Genomic DNA, 23852 nt, shown 5'->3' with positions numbered 1-23852 from the left:
TTTGGCGGAAATACCGAAGGCTCTAGAATCAAGTAGAACTGTGTGGTTACAGACAAGTCAGTCAATCTTTTTAAAACTGAGGTTCATCATCTATAATGGGGATGATATCTACTTTGCAAAGTTCTTGGGAAAGATTAAATGAAATAACATACTGTATAACATTATTATATTTAATGTTTACAGTGCTTGGCACATAGTAGTCACTCAACAAAATAATTATTATCATTATAATTCCTCATCACAGTCAGCCACATCAGTCTATGCCTCTAAAAAGAGACATGTTTTATGTTATTTAATCTAATAAAAATCATCACAGTCCTGTCAGTCTGAGAATGAGAACGAGAACTGAGTGACAGGATCTCCAGGCTGGTGATAGGGCTCGATCTGAGTCTTTTAGCCTTGATCACAAATGAATAAAGATGTCAAGAAAACGGCAGAAGGATGACACGTGCCACAGACCAACTTTCCATTAGACCAATATTCAGTTTCTGTCAGAATATCAAAGAGTGGTTTATAGAAGAACATGGTCTAATTTCTCTGTGACCTAATAAAGCCTGAATTCACCCTGAATTTCTAATCATTAATTCATATCTAAACTCTTACTGAACCTCCCTGTAAGGAACATTTTGCCATATTAATAACTTTTCCTTTAAAAATCAAAAGGAGTATTATTACTATTTCCTCTATCACAAATGGCAAAACTTAGGCCCAAAGTTAGGACAGATGCTAGAATGAACTCTTGTTTCTCAGCTGGAACTTCTAACCAGATTATAGTTCCTACTTTAAAAGACCTTTGGTGATTACTGGAGGTGATGAGAATACAGGAAGTAAAGGATAAAAAAAAACATGATAGAACTTTTAAATTATTAACATAAAAATAAAAATAGATGAAGAGAAAATGTGAGAACATTGTAATGACTCTGTCTTGGTCCTCAAATCTCTGGAGTTGACTTTGGAGTATCAGGAGAGCAGCAGGTATGGAAGGAGATCGTTTCAGGCAAATATCTATCAAAATTCAAAATCTATTTCCAGAAAACTCCTCTGGTGGGATTGGAAGGTTTTACAAAGATAAAAGTAGCTGTCCTGAAATTTTCAATGCTAGGCTTAGATATTAAATTTACAACCTTAGGTGAAGTTTTACCTTTCTTGATGCAATTTTCTTCGAGGTCTCGAACGTAACCTTCTAGGCAGTTCTCACACCAAAGCCCAGTGGTGTTATGGAGGCAGTTGATACACTCACCACTTTCAGGCTTGCATATCTTTGGAGTTTTAATTGAGTCCACGTGGCCATGACATTGGCACTTAATACAGATGCTGTCAGAATTGTAATAGCCGTTCGCACACTCATTACAGTTCTGGCCTGTGTAACCATCTTTACACTGGACACATTTAGGTTCCGATTCACCCAATTCTAAAACAGAGAGAACACCAAAATGATTTAATACAGTCTCAAGCTACAATTGAAAATTAAAAAACATCTACTAGTACTTTGTTAACTGCATAGTTTACTTTGAGAATCAAATGAATAATCTACACTTTGTTAATTGTGAAGTTTACTTTGAGAACAAAAGAAATATGCTGATATAAGTTGCAATGGACAGGCACTCATAATTTTTCTCTCTCTTCCTCTTTAGTCATGACAAAGTAAAATACGATTTCAACAAAAACTCAAGTCTCATTTCTTATATGTAATTGGATTTGATTGCAAATTCCTAGAAAGGAAATCCTTCGCTGTTTTTATAACACCCTTTCACCTAAAGCATCCATAACTTTATCGACGCACTTTTTCTTTATTGATAACTGATTCATTGATTTTTCCTCTAAAAATGAAGATTTAGAGAAAGGCCTTACTTATGATGCAACTGCCTGTAGATGTCACTGCTGAACAAGGGCAGTGAAGACATTCTTTAGCGGCATCAGGACTCTGATAAAACCCTTCTTTGCATTCTTCGCAGTGATCCCCTTTGCTATTGTCCTGGCAGTTTAAACAAACACCTAAAAGAAGCAAATTATTTTCAGAAGTTCAAGATTTATTCTGAAAGCACCTTCACTTTATATAAATCATACCTGCAAACAAAAGACTTTAAGAGTCGACCAAAAAAAGCTATCTAATAGGGATTAGAGTTCAGTTTCTACTCCATCTTATTTCTTTATCGGCCAGATCAATAAATTTGGTACCCCCTACTAGAATGTCAACTCTTTAGGAAAAGGCTGAGTGCCTGAGTAAAGTTGCAGTAAGCTCTGTTGATTGATTGACTGCAGACTGAAAGCCGGCCAACTATTTCAAAGAAAAATAAAAACAAGCTAAAGATCTATTAAAAGAAAATAGATAAATTGTACAATTTTGATCATTGGGATAGTGGAGTTACGTAAGTGAACTAAACCTGTATGTATGAGCATGCATAAATCTTAAAAAAATGTTGGTTGAAAAAGCAAATCGCAGAATGATGCATACAGGAGAGAACCTATTGGTAAAATTTTAAGAACCACACTAAACAATGCTAAGCAAATAGATTTAGAATACACTGAACAGATGGATACATGTATATGTAGTAAAAATTAAGTGTAGATCGAGAGGGTATAGGTGCATTTTATGCTCTCCTTGTCTCTATGAAGAGTAGGAAAGAAATGAAACTAGGGAAGAAAACAGAAAGGACTTTGACTTTATTTGAAATTTTCTATTTCAAATATATAACTATATACACATATGTATAAATATTAAGCTAAATACCAAATTTTTAATATTTATTAATTCTAGTTGTAGGTACATGGATATTTGTTATATTATTTTCCATACATTTTTATATTTAAAAATTCAAAATAAAAATGAAAACAATTAAGAAAGAAAGTGAAAGGAAAGGAGTCAAGCAAAGTTATATGTTTTGTAATCACACTCCTCTGGTACCCTATTAGTAAGGATATGTAAGGCACTGAAGCAGGATAACGTGTGAAAACAGGGAATAAAAAAGTGCAGTGGAATTTTCATTCTATCTTCAGGGGACGACAGAGATTCAAAGGGACACTCAGAACTACTATTACAGAAATAAATGAGTAAACTCAACATATAAATCTAGGAATACAATAAAATTTTACATGATAAGCCAAATACAGTTCAAAACTACATGTGGTATAAAACTATTCATAAATAGTTTGATTTTCCTTACTGCAAAATATTTACAAAAAGGAGAAGAGAGAATATGGTTGTGAAACAAAAGTCTGACAAACTGGAGCAAGATCTGAAAAACCAAAAGAATGAAAATGTTATTAATATACATGTCAAATCTCAATTCTTTTATTGATGTATAATTGACATACAATATCTAATTAGTTTCAGATGTGTATCATAATGATTTGATATTTATGATCCCCCTATGCTGTACATTACATCTTCATGACTTATTTATTTTAGAACTGGAAGTTTGTACCTATTAATCCCCTTCACCTATCTCACCCACTGCTTAAGATCCTCGCTCCGGTAACCACCGGTTTATTTCCTGTTTCTATGATTTTGTTTCTGTTTTGTTTGTTTGTGTGTTTTATATATATATATATATATATATATATATATATATATATATATGAAATCATATGGTATTTGTCTTTCTCTATCTGACTTATTTCATTAAGCGTAATACTCTCCAGGCCCATCCAAATGGCAAGATTTCATACTTTTTTTTTATGGCTGAGTAATATTGCAATATATATATATACCACATCATTCTATATTATTCATCTATCAATAAACACTTAGGTTGATTCCATATATGGCTATTGTAAATAATGCTGCAATAAACATAGGGGTGCATATATCTCTTCAAATTCGTGTTTTTGTATTCTTTGGATAAATACTCAGAAGTAGAATTGCTGGATTGTATGACAGGTCTAATTTTAATTTTTTGAAGAACCTCCAGACTGTTTTCCATAGTGGCTGCACCATTTTACAATTCCATCAACAGCGTATGAGATTCCCTTTTCTCCATATCCTCACCAACACTTGTTATTTTTTGTCTTTCTGATAATAGCCATTCTGACAGGTACGAAGTAATTGTAATTTTGATTTGCATTTCCCTGATGATTAGTCATGTCGAGCATCGTATCATGTGCCTGTTAGCCATCTGGGAATCTCCGGAAAAGTGTCTACTCGAGACCTCTGCCCATTTTTAAATCTTTTTTTAAATATAAATTGTTTAAATTCTTTGTGTGGTTTAGACATTAATCCCTCATCAAATGTATGATTTGCAAATATCTTCTCCCATTCAGTAGATTGTCTTTTTGTTTTGTTGATGGTTTCCTTCACTCAGTAAAAGCTTTCTAGTTTGACATAATCCTATTAGTTAAATTTTGCTTTTGTTTCCCTTGCCTAAATTGACTGGTCTAAAAAAAAAAATTACTAAGACTGATGTCAAATAGGCTACTGCGTGTGTTTTCTTCTAGGAGTTATATAGTTTCAGGTCTTATATTCAAGTCTTTAATACATTTTGAATTTATTTTTGTATATGGTGTAAGATAGTGGTCCAGTTTCATTCTTTTACATGTAGCTGTCCAGTTTTCCCAACACCATTTATTGAAAAGACTTTTTTTCCCAATGGTATATTCTTCCCTCCTTTGTCACAGATCAATTGAACATTTATGTGTGCGTTTGTTTCCGGGCTCTCTATTCTGTTACATTGATCTATAAGTCTAGTTTCATGTCAGTACCATATTGCTTTGATTACAATAGCTTTATAGTATAGTTTGAAATAAGGGAATAGGATGCTTCTATCTTTGTTCTTCTTTCTCAAAATTGGCTATTCAGGGTTTTTTGTGTTTCCATATACATTTTAGGATTCTTTGTTCCAGTTCTGTGAAAAATGCCATTGGTATTTTGATAGGGATTGCATTAAATACATAGATTGCTTCGGGTACTATAGACATTTTAATTATATTAATTCTCCCAATCCGTAGGCACAATATATCTCTCCACTTATTTATGTCAACTTCAATTTCTTCAGCAATTTCTTTTACTTTTCAGAATACAGGTCTTTCATCTAGTTGCCTAAATTTACACCTTATTTATTTTTTTGATGCAATTATAAATGGTATTTTTTTCTTAATATCTCTTCCTGATAACTAATTAGTAACTGATTTCTGTATGTAAATTTTATATACTATGACTTTACTGAACACTTATTCGTTCTAATAGTTTTTTTTGTAACATCTTTACAGGGTTTTCTCTCTAGAGTATCATGTCATCTGCAAATAGAGACAGTTTTACTTCTTCCTTTCCTTTCCAACTTGTATATCTGTTTTTATAGGAAGCACATGTTTTTCACAGTCTTCTAGTCCTGAAAAAATTATAGGCCAGGACACTATAGAGGCAAATATTCAGCATTAACCACCACGGGGCAAACCAAACACATAACAAACTATATTAATGATAAAACTAAACAGTAATTCATAATTAAAAAGACAGAATGGCAGCCACTGGAACTCAGGAGCAGATCCACCAACCCTAATGAAACCCTGATGACCAAGTGTCTTTCCCCCAATTCACCAGAAATCCAACCGTTTTTAAGTGCACATGTCCAACAGGCACTTTGCTCAGTGGCCAAGAGTTGAGTAGCAGACAGTCATCCATAACTACTTGTATACATTTTATTTATTTTTTCTTGCCTAATTGCTGTGGCTAGGACTTCCAATACTATGTTTAATAAAAGGAGCAAGAGTTGGCATCCTTGTCTTGTTCCTGATGTTAGAAGTAAAGCTTCCAGCTTTTCACCATTGAGTATGATGTTAGCTGTGGGTTTATCATATACCGCCTTTGTTAAATTTTGTCAAATGCTTTTTCTGTATCTATTGAGATGACTATATGATTTTTATCTTCCATTTTGTTAATTTGATCTATCACGCTGATTGATATGCAGATGTAAATCCCACTTGATCATAGTGTATGATCTTTTTAATGTATTTTTAATGTAAATTTGACCCTCAAAATATGTATATATTTGTGTGTGTTTAATAAACAATAAATTTTTTATGGGAGGCTAATTTTCCATTGTATATATGTACCACAGCTTCTTAATCCAATCACCTATTGTAGGAACTTGAGTTGCTTCCATGTCCTGGCCACCCTAAATAATGCTGCTATGAGCATCAGTGGGCATATATTTTTTCAGATAAATGTTTTCGGATTTTCGGGGTAAATACCCAGTAGAAGGATTGCTGAATCATATGGTAGTTTAATTCTTAGTTTTTTGAGGAGGTGCCATACTGTTTTCCACAGTAAATGTACCAATTTGCAGTCCCACCAGCAGTGTATGAGGGTTCCTTTTTCTTCATATCCTCTCCAACACTTGTTATTACTTGTCCTGTTGATAACAGTCATTCTAACAGGTGTGAGATAGCATCTCATTGTGGTTTTGATTTGCATTTCCCTAATAACCGGTGACATTGAGTATCCTTTCATATATCTGTTGGTCTTAATGTTCAAGTTCTCTGTCCATTTTTTAATTGGATTACTTGTTTTTCTATTGTTATTGAGTTGTATGAGTTCTTTGTATATCTTAGATATTAGGCCCTTATTGGAGGCATTGTTTGCAAATATATTCTCCCATTTGGATAGCTGCCTCTTTGCCTTGTTGACGGTTTCTTTTGCTGAGCAGAAAGCTTTTGAGTTTGAGATAGTCCCATTCACTTATTTTTGCTTTTACTTCCCTGGTCGGAGGTCAAATTCATAAAATCCATGAGTTTAGTACCTGTTTTCTTCTATGCAACTTATTGTTTCAGTTCTTATATATTCTGGTCCTTAATCCATTTTGAGTTAATTTTGGTGTGTGGAGATGGACAATAATATTTAGTTTGCTAATATTTTGTTGAGCATTTTTGCATCTATGCTCATCAGGGATATTATATTGACCTGCAATTTTGTGTGTGTATGTGACAACTTTATCTAGTTTTGGTATCAGGGTAATTAATGCTGGAGTTTGGAAGTGTTCTTTCTTCTTCGATTTTTTGTAATAATTTGTAAAGGAAAGGTAGTTTTTAACTCTTCTTTAAATGTTTGGTAGAATTCACCTTTAAAGCTGTCTGGTCTCAGAGTTTTGTTTTTTGGGAGTTTTTAATTTTTGATTCAATTTCATTACTTGTAATCTGTCTATTCAGGTTTTCTATTTCTTCATAATCCAGTCTTGCAAGGTTGTATGTTTCTAGGAATTTATCCATTTCTTCAATTTTTCCAATCAATTTTAGTTAAGTAGTTAAAGCAGAATTCCCTAAAACTTCATGAACTTGTTGGGAAAGACATCCTCAAAAGTTTATTATCTGAACACTTAATTTCGAATTAAATCAAACTTGCATGTAAATATTATTACTTAAAAAATCATAATTATTTAGGCCTGATCATGTTAATGATATTTATCACATGTATAACAAATAGTGATAAATTTAGCATACAGAGATAAATACTTAAAGTACTCATTTCTTTCCAGAAACTCTTATATTTTTATCCCACTTTGGATATGTATTTTTGTGACAATACAAATTGTTGAAAAACACTAGCACACTCCAAATTTTGACTCTAAAAATAAAATAATCTCAAATGTCAAAGTATTCTGCAGGTTGGAAAAGTCAAAACCTACATCATGCATAAATTTGCTTACCTGCTCTCTTCCTATTAAAAATGTCCAATGAAAATAATTTTTAAGAAAAAGTTCAGATAAAGTCTTAAACTTTAGTATAAAAATACCTTAAAAAATTTGACAGTTCTGTAACAGAATATGGACATTTGGGGCAAGATGTAGTCAAATAACATGCCATTTGCAATATGGCAAAAAAAAAAAGGTCATGTTGCTACTCTTATTAAAAAATGGTAAATATATACTTTTAATACTTTGCTCCTACAGTGCTACTGGGCCTACATGCTTATTATCTGGGGACTTTTTACTATTCTAAATAAGACTCCAAACCTCTGTCTTTGTGCTTATCAAAATATAATTTCACTCTCTTAAACCATTTATATTAGAATATTTAAAGTTTCTTCCAGAAAGATTTCTTATTTTTATATATTTCAAGACATATTCTACAATGAGAAGTCAATAAGAAAAAAAATACCCTTGCATGGTAAATATGTTATCTCAAAAGTAAAGATGAAAACAATTATAACGATAAGACTTATCTGCTCTTAAAAGCTGATCACTCTACATTGCTTTAAAAATACCATGCACCTGAAACATAGCTATAGAGAAAGAAAATTAATGTACTAAGGACAGACCAGACATAAATTCATCAGGATGCTAACAATAGTTGTGAGGAGCAACAGTCTTTTCACTGTTCTTTTTGCCCTCTAATTTTCAAATTGTCTCTGGTATACATGTATCATTTTCACTTTTATTGTCTTGATTTTTTTCCTAATTACAAAACTAATACATTGGAAAATATATCATGCATATTGTAAAATATTTTTATAATAAAAGTAAAGATCACCGCCTTTAAAATCCATATACTGTAAGAACTAATAATGTGAATTTACTTTTCTAACGGCTTATAACTCCTCTGTGTGACGCAACACAACATAAGAAAAATGGTATAGTGATTCATGTCTGGACTAAGTTTCATTCCCAGCTAAACCTTTTACCAGCTATGTGACCTTCAGCAAACAGCTTCTCTGAGTCTCACTTTTTTAATCTTTTAAATAGGATAATAATTCCTTGGCTAATGACTTACTGTGACGTAAATATTTCAAAGGGTGAAAGACTATTCCACATATTTCTCTTTATGCTTCAGTTTCCTCATCTATAAATTTAGAAAGCTGAACTAAATGAGACCTAAGTTCCCTTTAAAATTGAAAATTTGAGGATCCTTCTTTCATGATATTTAAAAATTAGCTGAAATTTAACTTTGTTCATTATGTTCTGCCTGGAACCATCCAAATATAATAATACTGTCTTAAAATTCACATTCTCTTTGCTGAACTATGGCCAAAGGAAAGGATCACCCACCCATCCCACCCGCCATCCACCCCCCCGCCGTCATCCCCAAAGGGAAGGAATGAATGTTTCCTGAGGATGATCTCATGCTCCTTGGCTAAGCATCAAGAAATCTGGTGGCAGTAACCAAGAAAATAAGTGGTCAAAGAGAAGAATGTAGGGTTCCTTTTAAACCAAATTCAGTGATGAAGCTTTGAAAACATAAATTGCCACCTGTAAAAAGCCGTTTCTTTCTTTATGTTTCCACATCACAGTTTACATGTAAACCTGTCAGAAATACAGCAAGGTACTGTGTGTTGTAGGAAGAAATGCCTGATCCTCTCTATAGGACAGAAGACAAACTTTAACCTGTCAAATAGAAAGAAGGACAAACCCATGTGAACAAGGGAGAGAGTAACAGGAGACAAGGTCAGAGAGAAAGGCAGAGGCCAGAAAATGTAAAGTCGTACAGGCCAGAAAAGAAGTTCAAATTTTATTCCAAGAGGGATGGGAAGCCATTGAAGGGTTTAAGCATGGGAATGAAACGATCTGCTTTTATATTTTAAAAAGGTCACCCTGGTTGTTATGCGGAGACTGGATTGTGATGGGGTGGGGGTTAGGGGATGAGAGCCAAAAAGAAAAGGGAGAGAAAATGGATGAGAGAGTGTCAGAGTAGTTCAGAGAGAAGACAGTGGCTTGGGCAAGAATGATAGCAATAAAGGTCATGAACGGTGGTCAGAATCAGGGTGCTATGTTGAATGTCAGGCTGGTAGAACTTGCTAATAGATTGGATATTTGCAGTAGGAAAAGAAAGGAATCAAATATAACTCGTAGGCTTTGGGACTGAGCAACTGGGTGAATGGTGCCAGTCACCAAAATAAAGAACACTAGGAGTAAAGCAGTCTTGGCTTCAGGGCAAAAAGTTGTTTTGGATGTGTTAGAATTATGATGCCAATTAAAGCATTCAAGTGACATGTCAAGTGCACTGTTAGATTTTTGAGTGTGAAGATCAAGGAAGAAATACAAATCTGATAATCAGCACATATGTAGATGGCTTTTAAATTAAATCAGGGGACCGAATGAGATAATTTATGGAGCGTAGAAATGGAGAAGACAAGCATGTCCAGGACTGAACTCGGAGGCGCTCCAGTGCTTACAGCTGACCAGAGGAAGATCTAGCAGAGCTAGAGGGACAGAAAAAAGTGATATCCTCCAGAGAGAAAGTCATGGCGGAGGAAAGGGGTGGTCAACTCAGTCAAGCTGCTAAGGCCATTACTCACCCTGGGACACCGTGAATACCGCAAGATTCTGAGTTCTTTGGAAGAAGGATACTACATGAACACGAAGTGCTAGTTTAAAAAATAACAGTCCTCCTACCTCCATTTTAAGGGAAATACGTGTTCAATAAATAAAATTTTAAAAATACAGGAAAGAAAAAAAATTAGCCTAAGAAATTTTTCATTAAGATTTTGAATCAAAGACAAATATAATACAATTTCACTTATATGTGAATCTAAAAAACAAAATAAATGAACAAACAAAACAGAAACAAATTCATAGATACAGAGAACATTTTGACGGTTGCCAGATGGGAGGGGTTACAGGGCTGGGTGAAAAAGAGGAAGGGATGAAGATGTACAAATTACCAGTTATTAAAACGGTTATGTGGTATAAAGTACAGCACAGGGAGTTAGTTTCAGGTGCACAACATAGTGGTTAGACATTTATATATCTTACAAAGTGATCACCCCAATAAGTCTAGTACCCATCTAACACCACACAGTTATTATTGACTATAATTCGCTTCATTCCCTGCTGTTATAAATAGTGTAGTCAATTTTTTTTAGAATTATAACTACCACTTTGGTGAACATCTTTGAACATAAAGCTTTTTATGAATTTAGAATTATTTCCTCAGGATATATTCCTGGAAACAGAATTACTGGATCAAGGAAGTATTTTTAAGACTTCTGATATACTTGCCTAATTGATTTCCAAAATATTTTCCCCAATCTATCTTGCCACAAAAGGTTACTTTTAAAAATCTACATCAGTCTAAAATACACAATATAGAAAAAGACTTGGGGCGGGGGCGTGGGGGGAATAGAAATAAGGACTATGAAAACATGGTCAGTGGCCACCAGAGGGCAACCACAGCACTGTTAGAAAAAAAAAAAATCTCATTTGAGATAAAAGACTGATTTACATTAAGCTAGCAGCTTTAAATCAAGTCTTGGCGGTCCTTCATGTTGGATATACTACTTTTATTATATTTTGAATTAGGGGAACCATTTATTTTTTCTTATTACTAGCAACTTTTACAAATCATAACCATGAAAAGAATTTATTTTGCCTCAAATTATCTCCAGAGCTTTGACAGGTTGGGATTTACTTAATGTCGATGCAAGCAAAGTGAGAAGTAAGGACCAGCGATGTAGGCTGCTTCCTGGTACCATAAGGTCTAGGGAGTGATTTAAATCAACTCATTAAGATGAAGCATTTCTGCCATTAACCAGGATTGAAAGTTATCTTTCCTCTTTATTTCCATTCATTTGTTCATTTATTCAATAACAATTCACTGAGTACTTACTATGTGCCAAATTCTGTGCCAGAGATTATGTACAGTGTACAGTGGTGAACAAAACTAATATGGAACTTACAATGTAGTGAATACGCCATCTGTGACTCAAATATACAATTACAAATTGTGATAAGTGCTATGAAAAAAATATGTGTGTATGAGAGTGCATAAGTGGGAATTGTCATTTATCCTGGAGCATCAGCAACTTTCTTATGAAATAACCTTTAACTAAAGGAAGGATATGATTTATTAAAATAACAGGGAAGGGGTGGAGATATCAAAAAGGCAAAGGAAAGATCACGTATGAGAACCTTGGGACAAGGGAACATAACTTGTTTTAAGAATAGAAGCCAGTGTGGCTGGGTCACAGACAGTAAAGAGAAAGAACAGCACAAGATAAAACTGGCAAGTAGGCAGGGACCAGATCACATAATAAGGGGGAAACACACACACACACACACACACACACGATTTCTTCCAAACGAATTTGTTTTGCCATAGAGTAGAGGGTTAGAATGAAAAATAAGCTTGCAACACAGATTTTTCCAGGGCACTTTCGTAACTTCAAATATTTTGCTACTTTGTTCTCATAAGTACACTTGTATTTGTAGACTGATTTTTTTTTTTATTGGGAAAACAATGATTTCCTTACATTTAGGAAAACCAAAGACCAGAAAATTTAATTATTTTTAGTTTTTATAGTTTGGCTAAGTTTGCCTAGATATGGGTAGCTTGTTTTTTATACTGTCTAGGGTTTGCTGAGCTTTTTGAATCTGTGGGCTGATGTGTTTTGCTAATTTGGAAAATTCTTGGCCATTATCTCTTCAGATACTGCTTCTGCCTCAATATCTCCCTCCTTCCTTTGTGAGCCTCCAATTACATTTATGTTAGACTACTGGCTGTATCCCACATGTTTTTCCTGCTCTGTTCTTTCCATTGCATTTTTTCCTCTGTGCTTTAGTTTGGATATTTTAATTGAGCTATATTTGAATCTACTAACCTTGTCTTCACTATGTACAGTCTGCTGTTAAACCCATGCAATGAGTTATTAATTTCAGATGTTGTATTTTTCTGTTCCAGATTGTCCTTTTGATTTTTTTATAGGTGCCAATTCTCTTGAAATGTTGCCTCGTTTCACTTATTTGGTCTGGTTTTTCCTCTATTTTCATAAAATATTTTAGTTATTTTAAAGTCATATGCTAACTCTAACATCTGGACCACCTGTGTCTGCTTCAGCGGTTTTTCTCTTTACTGTTGGTGTTATTTTCCTACCTCAGCATTGTCTACCACTTTTGATTGTATGCCCGACACAGTGCATGAAGGAACCACAGCTGACTCCTCTTTTCTGTGTTAGGTAAATATAATAAGAGGATCACTTCGATCCAGTCAGAAATTGAGATGGGTTGAGGATGGACTGCAATTTTAGTATGAGTCAATGCACCTGTGGTTCATCATATTCTTGAGCATGGCTCTTGAAGGCTTTTGACTGAGAGCCTAACAGGCCTGGGTCTCCTTGGCCCTGAAAGACTAAAAGATGCAGCATTTCCCTTCAGTGATTTGAGCATAGGTCCCACTCCACGCACCTTCAAAATTAGGCAACATCTTGAGAAAGAGATGGCTGTATGTTATCCCAGGCCCTCTCCAAAGAGATTTTGTCTCCTAGTACCACAAGGCCAGGGGATTTCTTTCTACCTTTGGGGCAGCCTTCCATCTTCTGCACAGTCATTTCCCTTCATGTCCCTGCAGGCCTCGTGTTTAGGGCTCCTCTAGTTTCCAATCTATCACGCAAGCCCCTAATGACTGCCAAAAGCTCTTCTTGCAACCCTTTCCCCAAGAAGAATTCCTTTGCTTGGGCCAAGCTTGCTCTTTAGCCTGTGCCCAGAATCAGCAAATGTTCCCTGGAAAAGAAATGGCTGTGATCATCAACTCACTTAGGAAACGTTCTACCCTTTCTGAAATTTTAGTTCATATCATCCTCCTTGCTTCCATAGCTCTCCAACCAATATGATTTTGAAACATATTTTTTTTCAAGTTGTTATTGCAGGAGTTTGCCTTGCTATGACCTATTACATCTGACTTAGAGGAGAAAGACCCTTACAAACTCTTTGGAAAGAATCAACCTATAGATGAAGGACCTCAACATGAAAAGAACAGTAGACTAATTACATGAAAAGCAAGGAGAGTGTGTACCTGTGAGGGCATCACAACTGGCAGACCGGTTATTGCATTGGCAGGGCAAGCAGCCGCTCTTGCTGAAGTGATAATATCCATCTTGGCATTGATCACATGTAGAGCCAGTAACCCCCACTTTACACTGGCATTTCCCAGAACTGCAAATAAAAGTAAAGACAATAAACAAAAGTAAGTTAGCTGAAAATTTTGTTGCCTAGAATCCCATCATAAGTTGATCTTAATGTAGAATTGTTTCAATTAGAGTCTAGTTACTAGAGGTATTGACTTTTATTTTGAATTGGAACTTGAAGTTTCATGACTATATAAATGCAATTAACAGTACTAACACTAATAATTTGTGACTATTTAATCCTCTGCACTTGGGTAGTTTAAAATAAATGATAAAAGATCCACGGAGCATGTAAGTTCTGGTGCTTAGACCTCTCTGTTTATAAATAAGCGCTGGGGCTAGAACCAGTACCAATGCTACACCTCATTCCTGAATCATTCCACGGCTCCGTCAGCATTCACACTGCCCAGTCTGGAGAAGGAAAAACACCTAGCCTTCACTCAACCTAGTTTTTAGATGAAGAATATTAAGATTAGGATCTCAAGGAATTTGTCAGCTAATGTCCATTTAGATGTTAGAAACTTGATATAACTTTCTACTTTAAGTATAGGCTGTATTAAAATGTTTCTGGTAATTAAAGTGGAGTTCACAATTATGTAAAATGACTATAATGGGCAACTTTGTTGCTTTCTGGATTAAATTTATATAAAAATTCTAGACGTCAACCCAAAAGACTAAAATTTTAAGGAAGAAAAATATCTTATTTAGTATCTCATCTCTTTCCATAAACGCACTTTCTCTTCTTAGATGTCTCTTTCATCAATATCACCTCTTCCAATCAGTGAAACTTAAACCTCTGTTGTAATTTTTAAGTCCCCTCTCTCTACCCCATGCTCTTACACTCACTCACTCAAACCAAACCCAATATGTCATCAATTTCTGTAAAATTTTATTTCAAAATATCTGTTTGTATTGTTATTTTCTCTACAATCATTCCTATTAGAGTGTCTTTCCTCCTCTTCACCTCTCAAAAACTTTCCTGCTTTCAGGCTCATCTTTTTCCATGAAACTTTTCTCTGACTGGTCTGCAGAGGCCTTTTCTCTCTACCTTGCATTTTAATCTTAATTATGGTCTGTTCTATAGTCTTTCATAAATGTAATTCTCATTTCTCTATTTAAAGTTATTAAAGACCTGAAGCAAAGATTATATCATGATTTATTATTATTATTATTATCTTCAAGACCTAGCATAAGCCTACAGATATTATACTACTTTTTTCACTTTTTTCCATTACAGTTGAAACACAATATTATATTAGTTTCAGGTATAGATCACAGTGATTAGACATTTAGATAACTTACAAAGTGATCACCCAATAAGTCTAGTACCATACATAGTTATTACAATATTATTGACTATATTCCCTATGGTGTACTTTATATCTCCATGACTATTTTATATCTGCCAATTTGTACTTCTGAACCCCTTCACCTTTTTTCACCCAGCCCTCTAACCCCCACTCTCCTCTGACAACCATCAATTTGTTCTCTGTATCTATGAGTTTGTTTCTGTTTTGTTTATTCATTTATTTTGTTTTCTTTGATTCCACATATAAGTGAAATCATATGGCATTTGACTTTCTCTGACTTATTTCACTTAGCATAATACCATCTAGGTCCATCCACTTTGTCACAAATGGCTGGATTTCACTCTTTTTTATGGTCAAGTTAATATTCCATTGTATGTATGTATCACATCTTCTTATATCCTACTTGGTAAGTTTGCTGAGTCCAGGGACCATATCTTAGCCATCTTAATGCCCTCAGAGTCTAGTATAGTAACTGGTTTGTTGCAGGCATTTAATATATGCTTGATAAATAAATGTTCAATAAATACACAAACTAAGTTTTAGAGTTAAGCACTGGGAAGGAGAAAGAACCATTAAGAGGCAGACTAATTACCATGGTTCTCAGAACAGCTAAAATTCTTTCCCTTTCTTCCAACAGTGTGACACTTCTTTAATATGCTCATTCTGAAACTTAAAATTTTAGACTTTGAGTAGATTTTGGCACCAGTCACATTGGATGGGAGACAATCCAAGGTAGAATTGCTTTTCAATATAATTTTTTAAAGAGATTCAGTTCCTAATAATGAGCTCTTATGGTATTGTTAATTTTAGATCAGGAGCCCAAGCTCAAATTGTTAATACTTACACAGCTCTTACACATATCAGGTAAAGCAATCCTTTGCTACTTCCCATATTGCTATTTCTATAGTGAAAACAGAAGTTCTAAATTTGAGAGTTATCGGAACTTTGCTTTCACCTTTGCAGTAAGCAATTTTAAACCATGTGTATTCTACTTGTAGTATGGAAACTTAAGGATTATTATTATTTCTTTTTTGATTATTTGAGATGTGCCTCTCTGTTTATCAGCATCCCCTAGGGAAAATAATAAAGCTTTTCTCTTCTGTCCCTAAAAATCCTATTTTGAGGAGCTGGAATTGAAGTTTACTTCTCTATCCCACTTACCATGATTCTCTACAATATTCAGGGTATACCAAAAAGGAGTAGAAAAGTAGAATAACAGTCCTACATACAACATTTTTCAGGGCTTTCCTCAAACGAAACTAGTCCAGATGGCAAAGAAGGCCAGTATCCTGAGAAGTCACCCATCAAAATCTGTATTTCTATCTTAAAGCTGCCTAGTGTATTGGGTTATGCAATTTCTTGTCTAACAAAAAAATGTACAGAAAAATGTAAAGGGAATGACGTGCTGCTGACAAAAACAATGAGCCATCATTATTGAGGGCCTATGTCAATAAATATATATTCTCTCTAATCCTAAAAATAACTCTACCAGGTAAAATTCACAATCCTCATCTTATGATCAAGGAAATTCAGAAAGGTTAAAGTTATTGTTCAAACCTTGTAATTATTTATATAATGCCAGTTTTTTTCCCACTATACCTTGATACCTACCTACCCTTCCCTGAGTTTGACTCTAAATTGTACAAGAAATTTGCCTGCCAAGTGACTTGATATACACTTGGGTAACTGAGCTTCATTCTATAGATTCCAACCACCACACAGTTCACTATTTATTTGGATTCTTATCCCAGTAAGCTGTTCTGCCTGGCCCAGAATAAACCCTATCTCTTTTCTCACTGCTTGTAAATTTCAGATCTTCCTTAACAAAAGCTAAGAGCATTTTCTGCTTGAAGAGAAACTTCGGCTTAGCAAGTCCAAGGTTCTCAAAGATACAAGCTCAAATATTTTAATACTTAGTTAAAGCTTAAACTTTGTACTGATCATGATATAGATGACCACTGTTTTTTTTAATGCAATGGAAATTTACATTACCTACCATTTCTAAGTAACTTTGCAAAAAATTACAAAAGAAAAAAATCCATGTACACACATATATACAGTCTTACACTGTATATATGTATAAGAATATCCCACAGTATTTAAGTTAAGGATCTGGAAAAGTAAATCTGTATTCATCATGTATGAAGTTCAGGAATATGTGATGACTCAACAACAAGGAACCAGTCAATTTAAGTCTTGCTCTACTGTCAAAAATTATAAAGGATATAATAATGTAACTTTCAGAGAATGACTAACAACACTTCATCAGCCAATTCCCAAAGCTTTTAAAATGTTAATCAAAATATCCTTGTCCATTTCTCTACACATATTATTCAGCATACAGAAAAATAAAGTTATTTTTAGTGGTGGTGTTTCCCAACCCACCACCTACAAGAAAGAAGTATTATCTTAAAATATTTGATATTTGATAATTATATTAAAATTATGTTAATTGTTATTAATCATTAATAATATATTAATAACATATACAGCCAGTGTCCCCAAAGTAGTTGCTATTCCTGTAAGTAGACTTTCCCTTCATAATCCTGCTCTGGGCACCCAGCAGGCTGTTTGAAGCAGGCATCTTCCTCCCTGAAGAATACACTCCTTAGTAGCTGATTAACAAAAATAATCCACGAATGGCTTCATGAATCTTGCAAAAGTGGCTGACTAGTCTAGACACCATGCTTCACTTTTCCTGGATAGATTTTGAAACAACGGGGGAAAAAAAACATGCTTTTTTCTTTTTTAAAAAGATACATAGAAGGGAGTGGAGAAGTTTAATTGCGAGACTGCACTAGCAGTGTTTTTCCACCATGTTACTCATGGCCCATGGCCAATTCCTGCATGTATAAGAATTAAATCACTCAGCAAATATAAAGCTTTCCCTGTGTGACTTCTTTTATAGAATAAAGCCTTTACAACACCCCCTTTCATGGTCTCCCTCTGTTAAAAACTGTTGAATGCTTTTTGAAGCAAAGGTCAATGATATAAATGCAATGAAGAAAAAAAGAGGTCTGTTAACAAACCACTTACACTTATCCATGAAAGAACTGAAGACTCACATCTTCATATCTGGAGAATAAGGGCAAAGAACTAACCGGATTTCGAATGGCAGTCAGAAACCTATACTATTGAAATTAACTAACAAAGAATATAAGATAAAATTGCTCGTCTAATGTCACTCTTTATAGATATGGGTTAGTTGCTAGCAAAGTGCTAATGTAGTATGGAGAATTATATCAGAAAAAAAGAATATAGAATTATAAAGGAAGCACAAGCATTGTAGAAATATGCTGCACTAAATAAAACTAAGCATATACTACACTTTTCTTAAATTATCCCAAATAGAATTCTCAGATTTTCTTATGGTGCCAGTGCTTAGAGAATTTATCACACTCATAGGTGTGAGCAACTATTACAAGGTTTGAAAACTTAAAATTTCTTAAAATGTAAACAGATATTATCTGACATGAAGCTATTAATTTTTTAAAAGGAAATGCAATGGTGTGTCATCTTAAGATAGGGTGTCATACAAGTACTAACCAAAATGTCTTTTTAAAGGTTCTGTTTTGTTTAGGATGAGTGGGTGGAGAATCTTCAGAATTTCCATTATTTTATAATCACACTGACCAGGGTGGGAAGGGTGGAACACAGGAAGGGAGGTATCGGGGTCCATGGAAAATTCGTAGCCTGAGAAGATAGAGAGAGCTTGGTTCAAATTCCAGCTCTGCTGGCAGCTAGCTGGGCCCAAGAACTCGTTCTGTCTTAAGCTCAGTATCCTCATTTATAAAATGAAGATGATTATACCAAACTTTGGAGGGTTATTGTAGAATTAAAGATTGCATAGGAAGTGTACTTAGCACAGTGTCTGGCACATGATTAGTACTCGAAAATGAAAGACATATGCAGATAATGACAATGATCCTATATCTTGAATTTTTTTTCTGAGAATTGTAAGGAGAATAGGTTAGAATCTCTAGCAGGCAAAGACAGATAAAAATAAGTTAACTTTTTAAATTCTGCTAAAATCCTAGAGAAATGGCAAGAATTTATGCTGCAATTACTAGTTTGGAGCAAAAATGTGGCTAGGAAAAGAAAGCGCACGGTAGAAAAGGTTTTGAGGAAGAAAATTTAAAAACTGACAAGAGAAAAGATCAGCAAAATCCTACATCAGGTGGAACTAAAGCCAACAAGATCTGATGTGCTTTGTACCAACTGGCTAATTGATTTAACTTTTTCCTAAATTGTCATATGTCTTGCCATGTTTTGTGCTATCAAAAAATTGTTGATTTTCTTCCTAAGATTTACAAGCTATAAATTGTGAGTACGGCATACCTTCTGATATCATGTTGTCAATTTTAACTCAAGCAGTCACAGAATAACCAAAGATATATTTCTAATTAGGGGAAATCAATTTATTCAGAAGCCTTGCTTTCTTCCTTCCTCAGTTTACATGTTGTCAGTCTGACATGGAAAGAACAAAAAACAGAAAAAAATGGATAACTAAATGTATCGATTTTCTTTTTCTTCCTCATTTTTAATAACTAAAAACAATTTAATTAACTACTAGTTAAAATAGTCTGAAATTAACAGAAAATTGCTGATTATAAGCTCTCTCAATAATTTAAAGGTAATATTAAAAGACAGCTAGAAAAAATTATGTCAACCAGAAAAAGCTTTTACATGGGAAAATGAAAAGTTATTAACAATTCTTAATTTCATATTTGGGTCATGGTTTAATAAAGGCAATGAAAAAATAGTGTCTCATCTTTTGTTATGAAAGAAATTCAATAATTAAACATTTTGGAAAAGACTATCTGTATTTAGTGTTCCTCTGTCTTTCTACAATCATGGAAAAGGCCATTATGCAATGAGTAAAACTCCTTTTCTGGAGGAAAAAAAATAGATAGCTTTATTGTTGAGAACATTGGGCTATTATACTAAAAATTCCTTGTATTTCTGAGGGAAAATAGTCTAAAATATGTTTAGAGGAAATGCATATTCAGACAAAAATTCTTAATACTCAAAAAGAGTACTGCCTAAGTGCAAAAATATCTTTTGATAGCTGATCTTACCAAAGTCAGATTTAAAAGTTTATTTGAGAAGTCAGAAGTAAAATTTAATGGCAAAAAAATAAAAAATAAAAATGTCATATTTCCAGAGCCACAACTTGGGAAGGCTAAGTCAGTTAATTCGACAAGGAAAGTCATTTCTACTTCCTTCACTTATTTTTTTAATGGACAAAATAAAGTCCTAGAATTCTCAAATCCATATAACTACTCCATTATTTGATTAGCGATTTCTGCATTTCAAAAGTTCATTTTGAAAAAAGAAAAAGTACAGGTCTCAGTATTCGCTTTTTAAAAAGTTGCTTCCCAAATATGTTAACATTTGTATTCTTTTGTAACCATTGTAAAAGGCTTATTTAATGATGAGTAATTATTAATATTTGATTTGTGTGCATGCTGTGTTCCAAAAATTAACTTGTAGTACCTAGATTTTAGAGCTCATTTTCTCACAGAGATGACAGTATAAGTGGCTTAGTTTCCAGACAAGCAAACAAAAATCTGTTTAACTCAAAATGTTGATATTGATTGACAGTGCCAAGGACCAAGTCCTTCATACCCAAGTCCTACGCCTTTGAATTCTGAGCCCTATGGTGGGTAGAATGGTCAGGAAGCAATATTAACATTTACTGAGTTCTTACTTTGGGCTTATAAATGAAGTACATAGCATAATATTTACTATACGTTACTTAATTTAGTCCTTACTATAATTCTAGGGCATTCATTAGTCTCAGCTTTGCAACTTTGTAGCTGTTTGATATTAGTGGGCAAGTTAAATTTATCTGAAAAATAAGAATAATCTCTGTATCAAAAGATTGTGAAAATTAGCTAAAATCACATAGTTAAGTGTCTTCCAAATATTAGTAGCTCCATATGTGGTAAAATATTAATACTCTCAACATGCCCAGTTGGTAGAGCTTCAGGAATGTAAGCTGACTCAGTTTTTAAGGTCACACAGCCAAGAGGAAAATCAGAATTAGAACCTAGATCTTCTACCTACTAATACAATGTTGTTTTCTCTCTTTCTTCTATATTATAGATTACCTCTATGTACTTAATGAAAGCAAGCCAGAGGATTTAATGTGCTCATCTTAATAAACTTGCAATACTCCTAGAAGAGGCTTTTTCATGTTACTCTTCTCCTGGCTCAATAGTCATTTAAATATTTCCTCTGATGAATGGGATTTTAAAATAATTGTTAAAGAAATGAGACAGTGCTTCTGATCTACGTTAATACAATTCTAAGATCTGGGAGCTCTAGTTTTCTACATATATCTAGCACTGTTTGCAAATGCCCCATATTCCAGCCAGTTTCTTTGCAAAGCTTTCCCCCCCAACAGCTTTATTGATATAACCTTGTAAAACTTTAATAATCTTCATTTTAAAACTGTGAAATATATCATTCATCCAGAAGTAGACAAATTTAAAAACAATGCAATTTAAACAATAAACTCAACAATTCAATACCCACTAGCAAAGACATTTGAAGCCCCTTGTGTGGAGCTCCCCAACTGCATCCCCTTCTCTTGCACCAGAAGTGACTAAGTTTTAATCATTCTTTAGCTCTTTAAGAATTTAACCTCTCTGAATATATGATTAAGTAATATATCATATAGTTTTATCTACTCTTAAAATTATATTAAAATCCATTGTTTTCTTCTAGTTCATTCATTTTTCACAGCTATATTATATTTCATTGCATGAATATCACCCTATTTACTTATTCATTCTTCTAAACATTTGAGTTGTTTTCCTTTTGAATTATAGATAACGCTTCTGTGGAACTTCATGTGTCTTCTGGTATACATGAGTATGCTTTTCTCTAGGGTATGTATACCAAGGAATGGAACTGCTAGATAACAGAGTTGGTACATGATCAACTCTACTAGGCAATGCCTGTTTTTCAAAGTGTTGGTACCAATTTATACCTCCATAACCAACGGAATAATGATCTCGTTGCTCTGTATCCTCACCAACACTTGTTATCATCAGCTTTTAAAATTTCTGCCAATCTAACAGCTTGAAGTGGTACCAGATTGTGGTTTTAAATTCCATTCCCCTGATTATAATGAGATGGAACATGTTTTCATGTTTATTGGCCATCTGAGCTTCCTCTTTTATAAAGCATCTACCCAATTATTTTTGACATTGATTTGTACACATTCTTTATATATTCCTGGAAAAGCAATCCTTTGTCAGTTTAATGTGTTATACTTACCTCCTCTCAGTTTGTGTCTTGTATTCTACTCTTTTTGTAAGTATTATAGGTTAACAGTGTTAAGATATGCACTCTGGAGCTCCATATCTGGATTCAAATCCTGGCTTTCTGACTTACTAGCCATATGACCCTAAGTAAATTATTTATACCCTTTTTGCCTCAGTTTCCTCCTTTGTAAAATGGAGAAGACAATAGTATCACTCTCAGAGGTTTGTTGTGAAGAGTAACTTTGTTAATATGTGTTAAGCATGTAGAACAGTGACACATAAAAACTAAGTACTGCTATTACATTAATACTATTGTAAAAGAAATTCTTCCCCATCTCAAGGTCATTCAGATGCCTTCCTAAAAGTTTTATGCTTTGCCTTTGATATGTAGGTCTTCAGTCCACCTGAACTTTATTTTTCTCATATGATATAAGTTAGAGGTCCAATCTCATTTTCTTCCTTATAGGTAACCAAAGCTCTACAATTCATTGAAAAGTCCATCCTTTCATCCCTAAGCTTTAGTACCTTCTCGGCAATATGACATATGTCTTTTTTGTTCTATTTATTTGTCTATCCCTGAACCAATACCACGAATATTAGCATGCATCACAATCATCTGAAGGGCTTGTTATAACACTGATTGCTAGGCCCTAGCCTAGAATTTCTGATTCAATAGGTCTGGTGTTGGGTCCAAGTATCTGCATTTCTAATCAATTACCAGGTTATGATGGTATTACTCTGAGCACCATACATGGAGAACCACTACACTAGATTAACTAAAAAAAAAAAAATCACTAAACTTATTTCACTCTCTACTTTTTACACTTCTAACCTTGACTGGTAAAGCTGCCTCACTTCTACCTCTGGGCTTAGCTCTGAATCCTTAATTTGGTATTGACTCTGACCTAAGAAGAGGGTATTTAATGCAATCAGCTTCAGTTATCTGTCTGTTGTTAAATCCCATTTCCTACTGGTTCCTTTGACCTTACTCCCCTATATTCTCAATGGCTGAACTGCAACAATTGTCCCTAGTTTCTCGATTTCTCAATTTCTGGCTCCTGGTACCAGTTGTCCTGCCTCCCACTTCTCACCCCATTGGCTAGGGCCATGATACTCGCTTTCAGCTCTCCCACATGGCAAACGCCTATTTAAGCCTCAGCAAGTCAGAAGGACTCAGGTTTGATATTTAAAATGTCCTCATTCCTGCCTTTTAAATGATTCTCCATGGATACTCTTATTACTTCATGTTGCCTTCTTCTATGAAATATTTATTTTCATTGTAGCCCAGAACTGACGTCTGGATTTGTTTCCATGGACCAGTCCCTAGGTGGATAAATCATGATCACCCACATCCAGACCTGTGCTTACTTGAGAGTCACACTGCCATATTAATCTTGCCCATTCTATTTCAGGGTACAGTGGAGAAAGCCTTGGAGTCAGATA

The 23852-nt window shown here is 34.2% G+C and overlaps 1 protein-coding gene across 1 annotated transcript in view; it reads right to left on the bottom strand.

Annotated features, from left to right (window-relative positions):
- MEGF9 (multiple EGF like domains 9) overlaps window positions 1-23852 on the bottom strand; it is a 79372-nt gene that overhangs the window by 5306 nt on the left and 50214 nt on the right. The window contains exons 3-5 of the mRNA XM_016155954.2: window positions 13714-13853; window positions 1852-1995; window positions 1142-1411 (exon numbers count right to left, since the gene is read on the bottom strand). Of these exons, the coding sequence (XP_016011440.2) occupies window positions 1142-1411; window positions 1852-1995; window positions 13714-13853 (554 nt within the window). The remainder of the gene's footprint in view (window positions 1-1141; window positions 1412-1851; window positions 1996-13713; window positions 13854-23852) is intronic.

Source organism: Rousettus aegyptiacus, unplaced genomic scaffold (assembly GCF_014176215.1).
Source record: "Rousettus aegyptiacus isolate mRouAeg1 unplaced genomic scaffold, mRouAeg1.p scaffold_m13_p_3, whole genome shotgun sequence".
Classification (NCBI taxonomy): Eukaryota; Metazoa; Chordata; class Mammalia; order Chiroptera; family Pteropodidae; genus Rousettus; species Rousettus aegyptiacus.
Note: the sequence above shows the minus strand (reverse complement) of the source record. Positions and strands in the feature narration are given on the sequence as shown.